The sequence below is a fragment of the Notolabrus celidotus genome, chromosome 11 (genome assembly GCF_009762535.1).
Source record: "Notolabrus celidotus isolate fNotCel1 chromosome 11, fNotCel1.pri, whole genome shotgun sequence".
In the NCBI taxonomy this organism is placed as follows: domain Eukaryota; kingdom Metazoa; phylum Chordata; class Actinopteri; order Labriformes; family Labridae; genus Notolabrus; species Notolabrus celidotus.
The window spans coordinates 16817473-16832932 of NC_048282.1; the positions used below are offsets into that span (position 1 = coordinate 16817473).

Here is a 15460-nt window from a genome sequence, read left to right on the forward strand (position 1 = left end):
CCCATACAGACCACTGTCTTCTCTGTGTGTGTGTATACACATGCTCACACTCCACTTTCCTACTGCAACGTATCCCCTTCTCCTTCTCAACTTCCTTCCCCAGCACACAACAGGTGATAGTGGCCTTCACTGAGTGACAGACTACTGCATGCAATCACTGGTGAACAACACAGGACAGTAATGGAGATTTGATTTGAGAATCACTTTCGAGTCGTCACATTTCTACTGCAGTCGTTTTCAGTGTACACAGAACCTTCTGGTGCAGAGGCCCAGCCTAAAGCGAGGGGAAGTCCCGGTAGAGTGTGTGCAGCAAGCTCTTTGAAGGAGGAAGGTAAGAATGAGTGGGGGCCGTTCTTGGTTCTGTGTGTGTGTGGGTGGGTGGGTGGATGAGGGTCAGGTTTATCCCCACCGGCAAGAGAGGCCTTGGCCTGCGGCTGAACCTCACACTCTGACAGCTGGTGTTGACCTGAACTCTGCCCCCCATGGGTCACCTCCCCTCTATATACACACATACACACACACATCAGGAGACTGCATACTCCCTGTGCATTTTTACAGAAGAACCACAAACCCTTGAGGAAGGAAAGGAGTATTAATGCGGTCTTATGCAGGCACACAAACAAGACCGGAAAGAGAGCAGAGGAATTTCATCAGGATTTATTTCACCACTTTGGTGAATAGAAAAATAGGATGAAGACAAAACCTTTGAAGGGAAATCTAGAGACCATTTTAATTAATTGCTTGCGTGTTTAAAAAAAAAAAATCAAAACATTTGCATTAAGAGCTTTGTGCCTTTCTTTTCCCTGCAACCAAGAGAAAAAACAAAGTAAAGTATCTTTGGATCCATTTAAGGGCTAGTTATAATACATATCATAATCTGCTTTATCTACTACATCAAAAGTCCTATAAATATTTTTTCCTCATATTTATATGCTGAAGTAGCATTCAAGATTGGAGCGTGTTCATTTTACAGTTTAAAAAATTGCAAAACCAAAATGTATAAACAGAAGTACCACCAAAGTTCAGCAAGTCACATTTTCAGTAAAGAAAACCTTATTCGTGCAACTACAATAAACAAAAAGTTGAAGTACCACGTATGTAACCTTCAGAATATTTTCATCTTATGCATGATTCTGTACAATTTGCATGGTTTCCTACCTCCCACAGTAGTTCACAAGCGTACAATGACGAAAGCCGTACACACCATAGCCACCATTGAGGCTGTTTCATTTCGTCAACACTTTTATCGTCAGTGAATGACACGCTGCATGTGTCACCTCAAACACAGTTTATCATGTGAGGCACTAGCCCAGCATTTCCCTGTAGAACCAGTCTTTATCTGAGACCATTAATGCAAAAAGAAGCAGACATAGTGAAACCCGGGTTCAGTTCCACACATCCGGTCATCTTTGGTATCAGGACAGTGGAATGCATAGTTGCAGTGATAAGAGAGGGCTGGTCAGATCTGGTGCTCAGCTTATGCTTCAACTCCAGCCTCTAAAAGGAAAGCTCCACAATGCTGTTTGCCCCTAGTAAGCCAGGGAGGGAGGGAGAAAAGGGGGGATTGGGGGGTGTTTCTTTTTAATTCCTGGGTTCTGAAGGGCTTGTGGTGAGAGCAGTCGGAGACAAGAGAAAGAGAGTGAGTGAGCAGAGCTTCCTCCAGCCCAGGAAGGAAGGAAGAGTTTCCGCTAGCGTCTCACTGTCTGACTTGCAAGAATGTCGCATTTGTGGCAGGGCTTCGCTCCTTTTTTTGGCAGGCTGTCTGTGACCAGCTGTCTCTTTTTCCTCTTCCTCTGTTCCCCACGTGTCTCCGTTCCAACCCAGTTTGTTTGGTTTCTGCACAGCTACAGCCACTGCAGAGGAACTCAGACTCTGATTGGTGTTTGATACAGTCTATCTTTAAGTTGTCCTTTACCAGTACAATATTGTCCCATTAATTCAGTGTAAAGGTACCAAAGTGGGGCAGAGTCTGGAGGTGGGCCCTGGGAGTCAGTCTTTCTGACTCTTTGGTTGGTTTGAGGCAGGTCTGTCTTCCTCGCTCCTGCCAGCCCTCTCCTATGAAGGCGTTTTAGCCTCATATCTTCCCACCACTGCGGGGCCATTACCGTTTTCTTGCTTGGGGGAGGAGCACCCCGGGGTGGGTCCACTGTATGGTGAGGAGCTGCTGCTGGTTGAGATGGGTCTGTGGGATAGGGACATAGAGAGGGGCATAGGTGTGTCAGAAGGCGTAGACAGGGGGTCCCGATCCCTTTCTGGGGGGCGTAGCGCGGCAGAAGGCGGAAACGGGAATGCCAGCGGGAATCCAGTCATGTAGAAAAGCCTGCCAACACGCCGCGCCACCTGAGGAGACAAGAAGAGATCACATGACCGTCAGTACAGCCTGCTGAGGACTGAATAATGGATTAATGCTGAGTTCTGTTTAAAACAGAGAGAAGAAGAGAGGCTGCAGTCTGAGGGGCTGGCTAGTTTAATGGAATCATCTAGCTACACTAACAGTTTGTCTTGGTCCTATTAACAAAAAACCACACATCCCAACACACAAGTCCATTCGATCACACACAAACACACAAGCAGGTCTGTGGGGTGTGTACCTGTGAGCGGATCTTGAGCGCAGGCCCCAGCTTTAGTCCCATGGTGTTGAGCAGGTGCTCCTCAGTGAGCAGCGGTAATGTCTCTCCATCGATGGCCTGCTCCCGAAACACCTGGCAGAGACACAGCCGCTTCAGCCACAGCCCCAACATATAGAGACACACTCAACGCACCTACACATTCATTCACACAACCTACAATACAATGGCTGTATTCCAAATGGTGCATACCCATTTAGAAAGGCAATAGTCAGTCCCTCCAGGAAGTTGTGATTTCGCAATCGCAACTATCAATGGCTATCATCAGCGGCCTTGCAATTTTATACAATCACCGCAACTTTGCCGCAAATTTGACCAATTACCTTAATCTCCCCTTAAAAGCCCCTGTACGTCATCGGTTTTCTCATCAATTTCACTTCCTTGGAACATAAATGTAAGTCGTCACTTGATCGGCACTCTTCAACAGTAATGCAGGCACGGAGAACGGGTGAAAAGCGAGGGCAGCAGGGTGGACAAGTGACGATGACAACGTTGTTATTTACAGATGCTAGAGTTATTATTTGAAGAGCGCAGTGTTCGCTTGGTCACCTACTTGCAGCAGGTGTGCTTTATGAACCAGCTCTCCCCGCCTCCATGCATCTGTCTCATCTTCATTGAGGATTTTTACCCCCCGTGTGCGTTAGTGCCAAAGACACAACCGGGGGATGTCTGTTTAATATTTGAGGTTTGACGTTGTTGCCGCCATTACTGTAAAAAGCTCTGCGTCTACAGCTTGATTTATTCTAGTTTGGTGAAACATCAGACACATTTAGTAAGTTTTGATCAACTCCTTGTTGAAAGATGCAGATGCAGGGTGCTGGTGGCCTAGTGTTCTAAGTGCCCCACATACAGAGGCTACAGTCCTCGTAGCAGGGGTCGCCGGCTCGATTCCCAGCGGGTCGACCATTTCCTGCATGTCTTCCCCCCCCTCTCTACTCCCCACATTTCCTATCTCTCTCTTCAGCTGTCCTATAAAATAAAGGCAAAAAGGCCAATAAATAAATAAATAAATAAAGATGCAGATGCATTTCAGAGTGCCGTGAACTGACTGTCTGTCCAGTGCACCTGTCACTGCAGGTATGGATGACTTGGGGGGAAAAAAGCAAAGAAAAAGAAATTGCAACTTTCACCGCAATTTTTCCAAAAAGCTGTCTCAAAATCAGGCTTTTTGGGCCGCAACGATCACAAAAAAAACAGCGAAATCCTGGAGGGACTGAACAGTTTGCTAATACCATGTGTGCACGCGTTTGTTTTATTGGTTCTGTTCAGACTGGCCGTTCTCAGCCTGACTCCAGTATAGGAGACAAGAAGTACCAACTCCACAGTCTGTCTCCTCGGAAAAACAATTTTCTGAAGTTCATCTGAAGCTAATAGGAGGGGAATTGCGACTAAGAACGGAGTATTTAAGAATATGTTCACTTGATTTGGCTGAGACAGTTAAAGCCTCATATTAGCTTCAGCTGAACTTTACTAATCCATTTTGCATGGAACTAGAATTGGATTTTGTGTCTCCCTCATGATCTCTTACATTGGAGCCACGTTGGGAAGAACATTTCAAACCGCAGCTGCAGTGATTACACAAACAATCAACTCTAAATATAAGTATCGTCATGAAAGCGTTAAAAGTACATCTTTTTCTTTGAAGATATATTTTTGCTTTGTTGTGTTTTTTTAAATGAATATATTGGTACACATGTTATCCATTTGGGGTCCAGGTGTACACCTACATGCACTGCTAATACAAATGCCATTCACACCAAAACCACAAATATAGCAGCACTTGAGAACATGAACATTCATGCATCCACACACGTTCATAATTCACTTAAAAATACAACAGTAGTTATTCAGTATGTACTATATCTATGTCACTATTCCTCTTCAACGGTCAATAGTCAGCCTGCCCCTGGCCTCATCCCCTTCTCTCTCTGTTTACACCCCCCATACCCTCACCTGTGTGTATTCAGCACATCCGGCCAGGCTGCTTATGAAGCCACACACGTCCTCCACACTCCACTTGCTGATGTCCTCCACAGGGTTTGCTGTGGCTGAGTCCTCCCCATCCATGAAAAGACCTCCCATAGAGCCTGAGAGGGCAGCAGTGGGTGAAAATGATGTGTCAATATAAATACTGTGTAAAAGTTCCTACTTCGACTCAGGAGCATGCTGTTCTTTCATGTTGTACAGTGTTGCATATCCTGGAACATGTTTAAAAAAAAACACATTTAGAAAAATGTCCAAATATGTTCAATAGAGAAAATGGTTTAATTCCTTTGCACACAAAAAATATACCATTGGTTATTGAAGTTGAAGTAGGGATAACTTGCGTTTATAACTTATGGACGAATCAAATAGTTGTAGCTCTGATAAGATTTTATCTTCTGTCTTGAAGCTGCTTATGGTGGGAATCCCTTGTATAAATGATAACCTTACTGAATGGCAGTTTTCCTTTTTCTGCTCAAAGTATACGTGAAGTGAATGAGCTGTGGTATTACATGTATGGGTGTGTTTTGTGTATATGTGAACAAACAACTCCCTTCTCCTTTCTTCTGCCCACGTGGCAGTGCTGCTTTGTGGTGAGTGTGAGAGTCATGCTGGGGTCAGAGGCAGGGCCCCTAACAGGGAGAGGTCTCCACACTGGAGACACGCACACAGAGGGTGACGCTAATGGGTTTCACATGTCGGCTTATAGCCATGTGTGTGCATGCGCGTGTGTGTGAGTGAATGAGCGAGTATGTGTCTGTGTCTCACCAGTGTGGAAGTAGGGGTTGGTGTAAGGGAATCCAAAGGGCAGCGACTGGGCGTGCAGAGCAGGCAGCGGTGGCATAAACCCAGGCGGCAGGTGGTACTTCACATCAGTTTTGCCCAGTCCAGCAGTGAAGAGATGGTGATTCGGTGACTCTGTACCTGCTGAGCTACAGGGGGCACTAAGCCTTCCTGAGCCCTCTCCACCCTCGTTGGCACCGTCACACACTCCCTTGCTGCCAGTCTCCTTACCCCCCTCTCTGTCTCTGGGTTTACTGCTGGATGTGGCACTGACTCTCTCCTGCCTCTCCTCACATATCTCTGAGTCACTGTCAGAGTCCTTCATCTCCTCATCCTGCACCTCTCTGTCTCCTCTGTCCTCTCTTCTTTCAGTATGGTCCCCTGCACGGTGCTGTGTTTTAGAGCCTCTGTAAGGAGCCTTCCTTGGCTCAGCATCTTGCCCAGCTCTGGAGCTCTGTGCCTGTGTGTCTTTGGGTGCAGAGGACGCTCCTGGTTGCTGTTGCTGCTGGTGGTGGTTGAGCGTTAGGAGAGGTGTGGCAGCCCCATGGCGAAGCACCAGCATTGCATTTGAGCGGCGGACCAGTTCTTCTCGGAGTGGATGACCCTCTGGGATGTCGTGGAGGCTTCGCAGGGCTGGATGGTCGGGAGGCAGGCTAGGAGGTAGAGCTCCTAGATGGTCCGAGCTCAGAAGACGGTGCTGCTGCTGTCGCTGGTGGAGACTTTCCAACTCCTTCTGTCTGAGAAGCTCTGCGGACATCTCAAGTCTGAACAGAAGGACACACAGGGACTTTAATGAACAGGCCAAATGTTTCACATTAACAGTATTTCTTGCATGGGTGTGGATTAAAGTAACGCTATTTTCACAAATAACCTCCCCACAACATACAGTTATTGTCCAGACTTGCCCTTTCACACATGTAACACACAGCAAGAGATTGCATGAGGCATGTCAGCTATCACAAATATTTTATGGTAAGAAACACCTGGCAAACTTCTTGCTTTGAAATCAATAAATATTAGATTCACAGTTCAGGAGCAGAAAAATAAAAACATGTGGCAAGTAGAAACATGAATTAATGTCATCAACAACCTAATATAAATAGACTGAAATATTTACTGCTGCATTCACACATCCGCTCACTCTAACATAAAACAGAATTTGAACAGGTGCAGATTAGAATATCATGAAAAAGGTTCATTTTTGTACATAATTAAATTCAAAAAGACATGGACTTCTAACACCTTGTATTTAGTGCCTCAACACTCTTCCTCCAGACTAGAACCTTGATGTTTACTCTGGTTCAGGAGTGTCCTGACATAAGGAATGTGACAGAATCACCTTCTATTTAGATACTCTGTACGGGGACACTGGCAGGTGATATCTGTCTAAAGTCCCAGTCAGTGGATTTTGCATTCACACATTCATCCAGGGATTATTTTGACATTTAAGGAGTGTGGTGCATGTGTGAAAGGGCCTCAAGTCTCTGACTGCATGCTTGGTTTCTTCAATGTCCAATCTTATTGCCACTCGAGACATATATCTTCCAGTAACTGTCATTTTAAAGACTGCAATCATTCCTATACAACAACTGTAAAAGTACAACACACACACCTGGCTAGATTCTGCTTTCTCAACATCTCCTGCTGGCGGGCAATCATCTCAGCCTGAGCTGGTTGGAGGAAACCATAACCTGTGATAGAAAGAAAAAACAAACTAAATTCAAAGATGGCATGGGTATAATAAATGTTTTGAACAGTTGAGAAAATTTAAACATGTTTCAATCTTAATTATCCAAAGGGTGCAAGTCTTTTCTGATCACTGCAAAATATTCTTTTAAAAGTAATACCCTTAAATAAATATACAAGTCAAACCTTTGGATTCCTGTTTCTTATTTTAAGTTTCCATCGTAACAGATCACAGTGATTCTTTTTTAGTTATATATGCATTAGTGTTCATTCATATTTTCTATTTCGCCTCTGCATCATGGATGACTCACCAGGCGCCTGGCAGAGAGCTGAGGGCATACCCAGGAAAGGAGGCCGCAGGTGGGGTCCTAAGGCAATGTGAGGAGCAGTTGGAGGTGACAGTAGGGGTGGAGGATGGGACAGATCTCTGAAGAAACAAACAAAAAAGACAGCATGAGGATACATTTTACTAAATTCCCTAAAATTTAATATGAAAATAAAAAAGCATTATATGTTTACATGATGCGTAATCAATGATTCCCTGTTGTCAATACGGAGTTTTAATGTTTTTTGTTTCTTCCTTGGCTCTAAAGACATCTTAAGTCCTCCTGTGTGTGTGTGTGTGTGTGTGTGTGTGTGTGTGTGTGTGTGTGTGTGTGTGTGTGTGTGTGTGTGTGTGTGTGTATGTGTGTCTACTGCCACACCAATGATGCCGTGTATTTTTATCGGTGGAGCTCCAGAGGCCCCTGTGTCGCCCCAGTGCCTCATCAGTCTTGTCACGCCGCAGCAAGCGCCGCTGGCCATTGCTGTACCCTGGACTGCAGCCTTTCCTTCCCCTGCTGCCACACACACACACAAATTGAAGTCCACGCACATAATGAGGACTGAATGCACAATGCCAGTGTGTCATGCTCCGACAGCTGGGGCGGCCCCTGCGTCTTGACCGGGGCCACGGGCTGAAGGACCTTCTAATTAACACTCATCCCTCCTCTCTTCTCTCCCTTTTTTTATGCCCCTCTCCCTGTTTCCCTCCCTCTCTCCCTCACCCTCTCCAGGCTGCATTGAAAGCAGTGAAAAGATGGAGCGTCCTGCAACCTCTGCCTCTGAAAAGGCCTCTCCATTATTGGCTTCGTCTTTTGTCCTCCTTGAGGGGGAAAGGCGCCTCTCACCTTCCCCCCCCTCTCTCTTAGTCTCAGGTTGTGTCTTATCCATTTTTTCCACTGCTCCTGTCCTTCTTTTCTTTGACCTCTGATAGTGTCTTGTTCACTCCTTTCATTTTCTTCACATCTATTTCACCTTTTTTTCTCTCTCCTCTTCATCACTCAGTCTCATCCTGTCTCTCTATCCCATCCTTGTTTCCCCCTTTTGTATTTCTCTCATATTCACTCCTAATTCCTTTATGAGTCTAAACTTGTCTCTCAATCTTTCCCTCTATTTTCTCTGAGTTTTGTGTTTATCTTCATGGGTACATGGACACTTTTAAAAGGAGAATTTAAATAGCTGTGAGAGGCGAGAGGCACCTGCACTTTGACCCCTTGAAAGTGTCAGAGTGAGGACTGGATGTTTCTGGGTGTCTCAAAAACACAGCTGTTCCTTGGCCTTTTCCTGAGCTCACTCTTCAGCTTCCTATACCCGCACCTCTTCTCTTCCCTCTCCTGAGCTCCTGCAATCACACCAATCAGTGCTCAGCTGTGTGTGACTGCCGCCACACTAAAGCATACATGGGAAACAGGATGAAGAAAACAACAAAATCAAAACCAACACTGTGATGCATGCAACCGCAAATATTGTTTTGCAAACGTGTTCAAATTAGCTAGCGCCTGCAAGTCTCCTGCCTCACTAAATGTTGAGGGAAAAGCAGGAGGAACTGCAAAGAGAGGAGGGAGAGCACTCATACAGGAGCACGAGACGAGATGGGGGGGTTGGAGCCAGCTCTGTGAGGAGGGTGGTGGTTGGAGAGGGGGGTGAAACCATTCATCGATCGCCTCCGCCGCTGAAATGTTAATGCTAATCGTATAACCGCTCTCTCCGGCGGTGCCTCGCACTCCAGTGGCAGCTCCAATTAATCTTGGGTGAGGGCTGCGGCGCGTGACCCCGGAGCCGCGAGCCCAGGCCCTGCTAGCCGCTGCTTATGTAATTACACCGCCCAGTGTGTAATCACCTGGCCTAATCCCTTGGGGCTAGCAATTAGCCTTGCGACGCGCAGTTCCACTAGGCTACGCTAAGGCGCCCGCAAAACTCCCATCCGCCCCCGCCACGGCTCCCGCATGCCAAAAGCTCATCACCCCCCTACTCCCCTTCTGATATTCTCTCTCTCTTTCTGCCTTCTCATTGCACCGCCTACCCTTGCCTACCGTTAGCCCGCAGATGAATAACGGTCAATTAAAGCTGCATGACTGGGGCTGCCAGGCGTCTGCACCACCATAATTAGGCCTAATCACGGGGGGAGAGAGAGAGAGAGAGGGAGAGAGAGAGAGACAGGGAAGGAGAGAAAGAGTGTGTCTGACACTCCCCTCCACTCCCTTCCTCCATCTCTCCCTCTCTTCCTTTTTTATAGGAGGCAATTTTAAGGGAGGAGTGGCAGACATTAGTCGTTTTGCTCCTGGGCTGTGTCTGTGTGCACATGCCTGTGAGTGTATCTGTGTGAGTGAGTGAGTGTGAGTGAGTGTGGTTTTCTTTTCTGCCCTATCTGTGCATTTTGTTGGCAAACCACTAACATGCTATAAAAAGACGAGGCAAAAACATTCACCTTGTTTTTGCATGAGACTCAAAATAGGCAGATTCACAAATGGAAGATGGGCTCATAATCACAGAAAACTATATCACTGCTCTCTCCCTCCGTCTTTCTGTGTTTCTGTTTCTCTCTCTTGCTGTTGGTCCCTCTTTCTGTGTTTCTCTCTCTCTCTCTCTCTCTCTCTCTCTCTCTCTCTCTCTCTCTCTCTCTCTCTCTCTCTCTCTCTCCGCCTACAGTGAGGCCAGGGGCTCCTGGGGAATTCACTGGTGTGTGACGACCTGTCAGAGTGGCGACAGCGGTCCCGTCCCGCTGCAGCCTAGGCAGTGTGTGTGTGTTTGCATGTGCGCCTGTGTGTGTGTGTGTGTGTGTGTGTGTGTGTGTGTGTGTTGTGTGTGTTGTGTGTGACAGGGCTGCCCTTAATGACGGGAGCGTGGGGGGATTAGGAGCGCCGCGCGGCCGCCCTCGGCTCCTTCTCCGCAGGAACACATTTACACAGGAAGCTCATTAAAATGGATGAGGCTCCCTCCACGCTTACTCTCTCTCTCACTCGCTCCCTTCCTCCCTTTCCTTATCTCACACTCTCTCGATCTCCTCACTCCCTATTTTGGTTCATCTCTCTCCCTCTCAGTCACTTCGTCCTCTCTCCATCTCTTCTATTTTCTTCCCTCTCTCATACCCATTTAAAGCTCCCATGTTTTCCTTTTCCTCTCTCTCTCTCCTTTTGCTTTTTCTCCGTACCCCCCTATTTGCCTTGCAGATGCTTGGTGAGCTTAGTGCCATTTAAGGCCAGACAAATGGAGCGCCAGGCTCTAAGCCCATCGAGCGGCCCTAATGATTTGTTTTTAACAATGGGCCCTAATGGGCCCCAGATAATCAATGATGAAGGGTCGATGGAAAGGTGAGCCACAGAGAGAGTTAGAGAGGGAGAGAGTGGGAGGGCTTCCGTCACTTATGCACGTTCTCAGCCTGTGTGTTTTTTTGCTCCTTCTCACAAATTATACCAATTTTAATTTTCTCTTCACTTTACACTCACTCTGCTCTCAGCTCTCCTAATTTTCTCCCTTTCTCATTTTTTTTGTCTGCTTCCATTCACTTAATGGTTGGTTAGTACAGCCTGGCCTTCCGACACACATGTACAGTCCAAACCCAGTCCAAACCCATATGTACATGGACATCACACAAACATATTACTACATACAATGAATTACTTTAACTCCCTACAATCTTGTTGGAAGCCCCCACCCCAGCAGCAAAGTTTGTTCCCACTCAGACTTTGGAGAAATAACCTGAAACCTGGCATAATGTTTGCAAGTTACTTCATCCCAAATGTGCTGGATATACAGTATCTCTGTGCAGTCAAGTAAGTTTATTAACATCAAACTAGGATCTGTGTTTCTTTACAGACCTTGGTTCGAGGCGCAGAAATGTATAAATACAAGGATTGTCCAATAAACCGATGCCACAAATTTGGAAGCAATTTAATTATGTCTAAAAAATATACTTTACCCCTACCGTAAAGATTTTAAATGCTTTGTCATTTTTGGTTTTTATTCCTTTTCCTTTAGCATTTTCTTGATTAGTATCTGGCTCCAATGATGGTAAGGGCTCTTTGACATATTTCCTTATTAATTTATCTTTTTTATTATCTCAAAAGAAAAATAGAGTTAAAGGGTTAAAGAGGAGTCAGGGGGAGGCAGAGTCGGATGGAGGGAGGGATAGATTGATGGAGGAAGGGAGGGTGAGGCCTAGTTAACTCTCCCTGGTCCTGTGTGGCTAATTACTCTGTGTGCTGTCGGAGAACAGCCGCAGCTCACTGACTACATTCATGCTGCACTACTGGCCTCTCACAAGCATGCACGCACACAGACACACGCATGTATGCACGCACGCACACAGACACAAACACACACAAATTAGCAGGCATATTCAAACAAACAAACCCAAATTCAATCCGCATAAATGAGCACACACGCAGACCGCCAGCTTGAAAAATGGAACAAACAAACACATACACGTACAATCATCCCCTCCCCTCAACACACACACACACACACACACACACACACACACACACACCATAAATACACCCCCACAGCCTCCCAGAGCTGCACCACACAGCGCCTGGCCGCTCAGCTTCCTGCTTATATCCCCACCACCCCCTTCTCTGTCTCACACACACACACACACACACACACACACACACACACACACACACAACACACACTCACACACATCCTCCCCCCTGCTGCCGCACCGCCGGCCCATTATCGATCCCCCGCCTCTCTCCGCGCCACATAAATAATCGACAAGCAATTACCCGCCCACTCCCGCTGCCCCCGGCTTTGTTTGGGAGGCGCAGGGGCCAGCGCTGGGGGGGGAGAGGAGGGAGGAGAAGCCGGAGATGCAGGCGTGCAGCTCCACAGTTGTAGCCAAGAGGTTATTGGATCGTCAGTTCAGCCATGAATGTGGAAATGCACATGCATCCACATGTACAAACGTGCACTGCGGCACACTGAGGAAGCCAAATATGAGATCAGATCTTGTGAGGGAAGCCAAGAATTGGTAGAAGTATGGAAAGAAAATGCAGTGGTGTTGTGATGCAAGTTGGCAGGTGATTAACTCCTTCTACTCTTTCACCCACTGACAGGCTTTTTCTGAGAAACAGCACTGTTCCTCTGTGATTCTTACATTTAAATTACAGTTAAGTGTGGGTGTGTGCGTGTGTTTGGTGTAAAGGATGTGGTTGTTGGGCTTCGTTAATGATGAATAATATTAGTATTACTTCAGGGAGGGGTCTCAGTTGCAACCCTGAGCCATGGTTGGCTGATGTAGAGATCTGGATTGCAAGAAACTGTGTGTGCGTCAGCTCCTGCTTCTTACCTGTCGGGGTAATGAGCGTCCCGGTGTTGCGGCAGACCTTGCTTGCGTCTCTGGCTGGACGAAGAGGAGCTGCCCGCAGAGGGCAGGTGAGCTTCTAGGGCGGCTGGATTCCTCACTGCTGCAGCCAACGCTTCCTGTCGAGCGCGCAGCATGTCTGGATAAGAGGGAAGGGGAAAACAGAGAATGCAAGAAAGATGAGAAGAGTGGGTTGACATGAAAAATATGGTGACGGATTAATTGTTGAAGGAAAAAACTGTCAACAAAGGCCCTTCCAGTCTGTATCCTCTAAGTTGCTTCGTCTAACACCAGACTGGTGTGAGTGATAAAACTAATTTAAAAAACAACTATACGGGAGGAATTAGTCTTCTGGCTGATGGTCTTGTTTGCTTTGGTAGCTCATGTGGAAGTATCTGTATGACTTTCTGACTGTTTTATAACCAGCTTAAAACTCCTCAGAAAGGCATTCACGGAAATGCAGCTTTTTATATAATATTTCATTAAAATAAGAGTACCACTGACTTCACATTTCTCCAGCTTACAGTTGCTCGCTGAAGTTAAGTGTGTTATTAGCTGTGAGCATGAAAATTTCAAGTTTTCAAAACAGCAGAAGTGAATTTACAAAGTTATTTATTGTCCTGCAGTGATGAATACGACTGCAAAGTATGCAGATAACTAAATATTCCACTTGCCACATTCATTCACATTAATACTGGAAATGATTGTCACGCATTTTGTAATCCCCATGTTATATACTGATGCGCATTAACAGACACACACACTAAACAAGGGTAAACAAAGCAGACATTTTGGCAGCGGTGCAAAATCCATCTTTCATGCTGTAAATCTAAGCTGACCAGATCTGAGGGATGTAGAAGCTGGAGAATGAAAAGGCAAGAAACGCCTCAAAAGAGACTCAATGTGATTTTCTAAAACAATGTCCTGTGTTTATAAAACAACTTCACACATGAGGCGCAGAATGTTTTTCCCCCATCTCCACCTTCACAACCACCTTCTCCCTCTATCTCTTACTTGCCCTCTCTCCACCTCCTGCCCTCTACTGCTCTCTTCATTCCACTTCCTCCCCTCTCATCCCCTCCCTCTCTCCCTCGCCCAGCAACCCTGGATCTCGCTCGCCCTCGAAGGAGAAGAGGCCTCATCATTATCAGCCAGGCCAGGCCACACCAGGAGACATAGCTTCTAATGAGAGAAAAATCCATCCTGCTCTCTCTCTCTCTTTCTCTCTCTCTTTCTTTCCTCCCTCTCTCTCTCTCTGCCTCGATCTATCTACCCTCTCTACGCTCCCCCCCTCCTTCCCCCGCTTTTTTAATTAGACAGATCCCGCGGGAGCTAGGGGCCATTTCCGCCGCCGGTACGGGTGTGACGTGTGTTTGTGTGTCTGTGTGATTTAGGTGCTTGTATGTGCGCGCCTCACTGTGTGTTTCTGCATAGTGTGTGTGTGTGTGTGTGTGTGTGTGTGTGTGTGTGTGTGTGTGTGTGTGTGTGTGTGTGTGTGTGTGTGTGTGTGTATGTGTGCTAAAGCAGTTGAGCAGGCGCCGGGCTGGGGGTGGGGGGTGAAGCGACAGATATTAATGCGGCCTAGCTCCGGTGTATCGATCTGTTTGCTGCGCCAGGCCGCAGGGGACTCGGCTGGCGGCAGACAAGGGTGTGTATGTGTGTGCATGTGTGTGTATGTGTGGATGGATGGGTGGGGGTGTGGAGAGGGGGTTGTTGGAGATAAGGGAGGGATCAGGGGGAGCTGGAGCCCTAGAGCACACACACACAAACACACACACAGGGCACTCATATACATGTTGCAGAGGGGACAAGGTGGAAGAGTTAACCTCTATGAGTTTCATGGGGTCACAATCCCTCCTCCCCAATTATTTCTTAACACTGAGCCAGGTAAAGTTAAACTCCAATGATTTAGTATTACACTGTCATAAAGTTTTGGGACCTCCTGGCAAATGTTCAACAGAATGTTTAAATTCACTGCAGCAGAGTCCCTGATGACCTGACTCTTCTATAGTTAACACATCAAACCAGGAGAGGACCCAAACATTTGGCTGAACCTTAATGAACTTCTCCCAACAAAACCACCATAAACTACACTCCCCATAATGCAATCTGACATCCTCTCAGCAAGACTTGCACAGACACAAGCGATTTCCTCAGCTTAACAGAGAGTTTGTTTCTAGACTTTCCAAAGCCACAAGACTCTACCAAACTTTTTCCTCATGCTGGGCAAAATTTTGCTTACTTTATGGACCGACGACAGCCATAGCCAGAAAATACTGAAGTCACTGGTCAAGTCTACAAGCTAAACCCTCCTGACCATAAAATTCATTAAGCTATACATGTTTAAGAGGGTGGTAGAAAATACTAGATCAGAAAAAAGGGGGGAGATCGTTTATTTAAGATAAAGATTTATTTCCAAAAATGATGACACTCCAATTAAAGGTACCCCTGAGGTGAGTCTTAAGTCTGATGGGAGCTAAGGCCCACACCTAGACATGTATGATGAGTTGCGTTTTTCTTCAAACTAGTTGTATAAAGTAGAGGAGATGTATTTTATTTACTTTTGATAAATATTTTCACCCATATTCCTATCTTTTTTGGAGTACATTTTGGTAAAGGTTCTGTCTAACACTGAGCCCCGACCCCCAGTCTCCATACTCTATCTCTTATTCTCTTTCATGTGAACAGAGAAGAGCAGGGTCACCTGGGGCCCTGCCCTTCAGCGTATGTGTGTGTTTTCAGAGTAGGTACT

At 46.4% G+C, this 15460-nt stretch overlaps 1 protein-coding gene across 5 annotated transcripts in view; it reads right to left on the minus strand.

The window, feature by feature from the left end:
- Positions 1-641: 641 nt before the first annotated feature.
- Positions 642-15460, minus strand: part of samd11 (sterile alpha motif domain containing 11) — a 94623-nt gene continuing 79804 nt past the window's right edge. For 3 of the 5 annotated variants that reach the window (XM_034695261.1, XM_034695259.1, XM_034695260.1), the window contains 7 exons: positions 12694-12847; positions 7391-7506; positions 7006-7084; positions 5379-6157; positions 4581-4714; positions 2592-2702; positions 709-2340 (listed from right to left, as the gene is read on the minus strand). In XM_034695261.1, the coding sequence (XP_034551152.1) occupies positions 2056-2340; positions 2592-2702; positions 4581-4714; positions 5379-6157; positions 7006-7084; positions 7391-7506; positions 12694-12847 (1658 nt within the window). In that variant the 3' untranslated portion in view covers positions 709-2055. Of the gene's footprint in view, positions 2341-2591; positions 2703-4580; positions 4715-5378; positions 6158-7005; positions 7085-7390; positions 7507-12693; positions 12848-15460 lie in introns of all 5 variants that reach the window. The other 2 variants (XM_034695257.1, XM_034695258.1) reach the window with 2 other exon arrangements.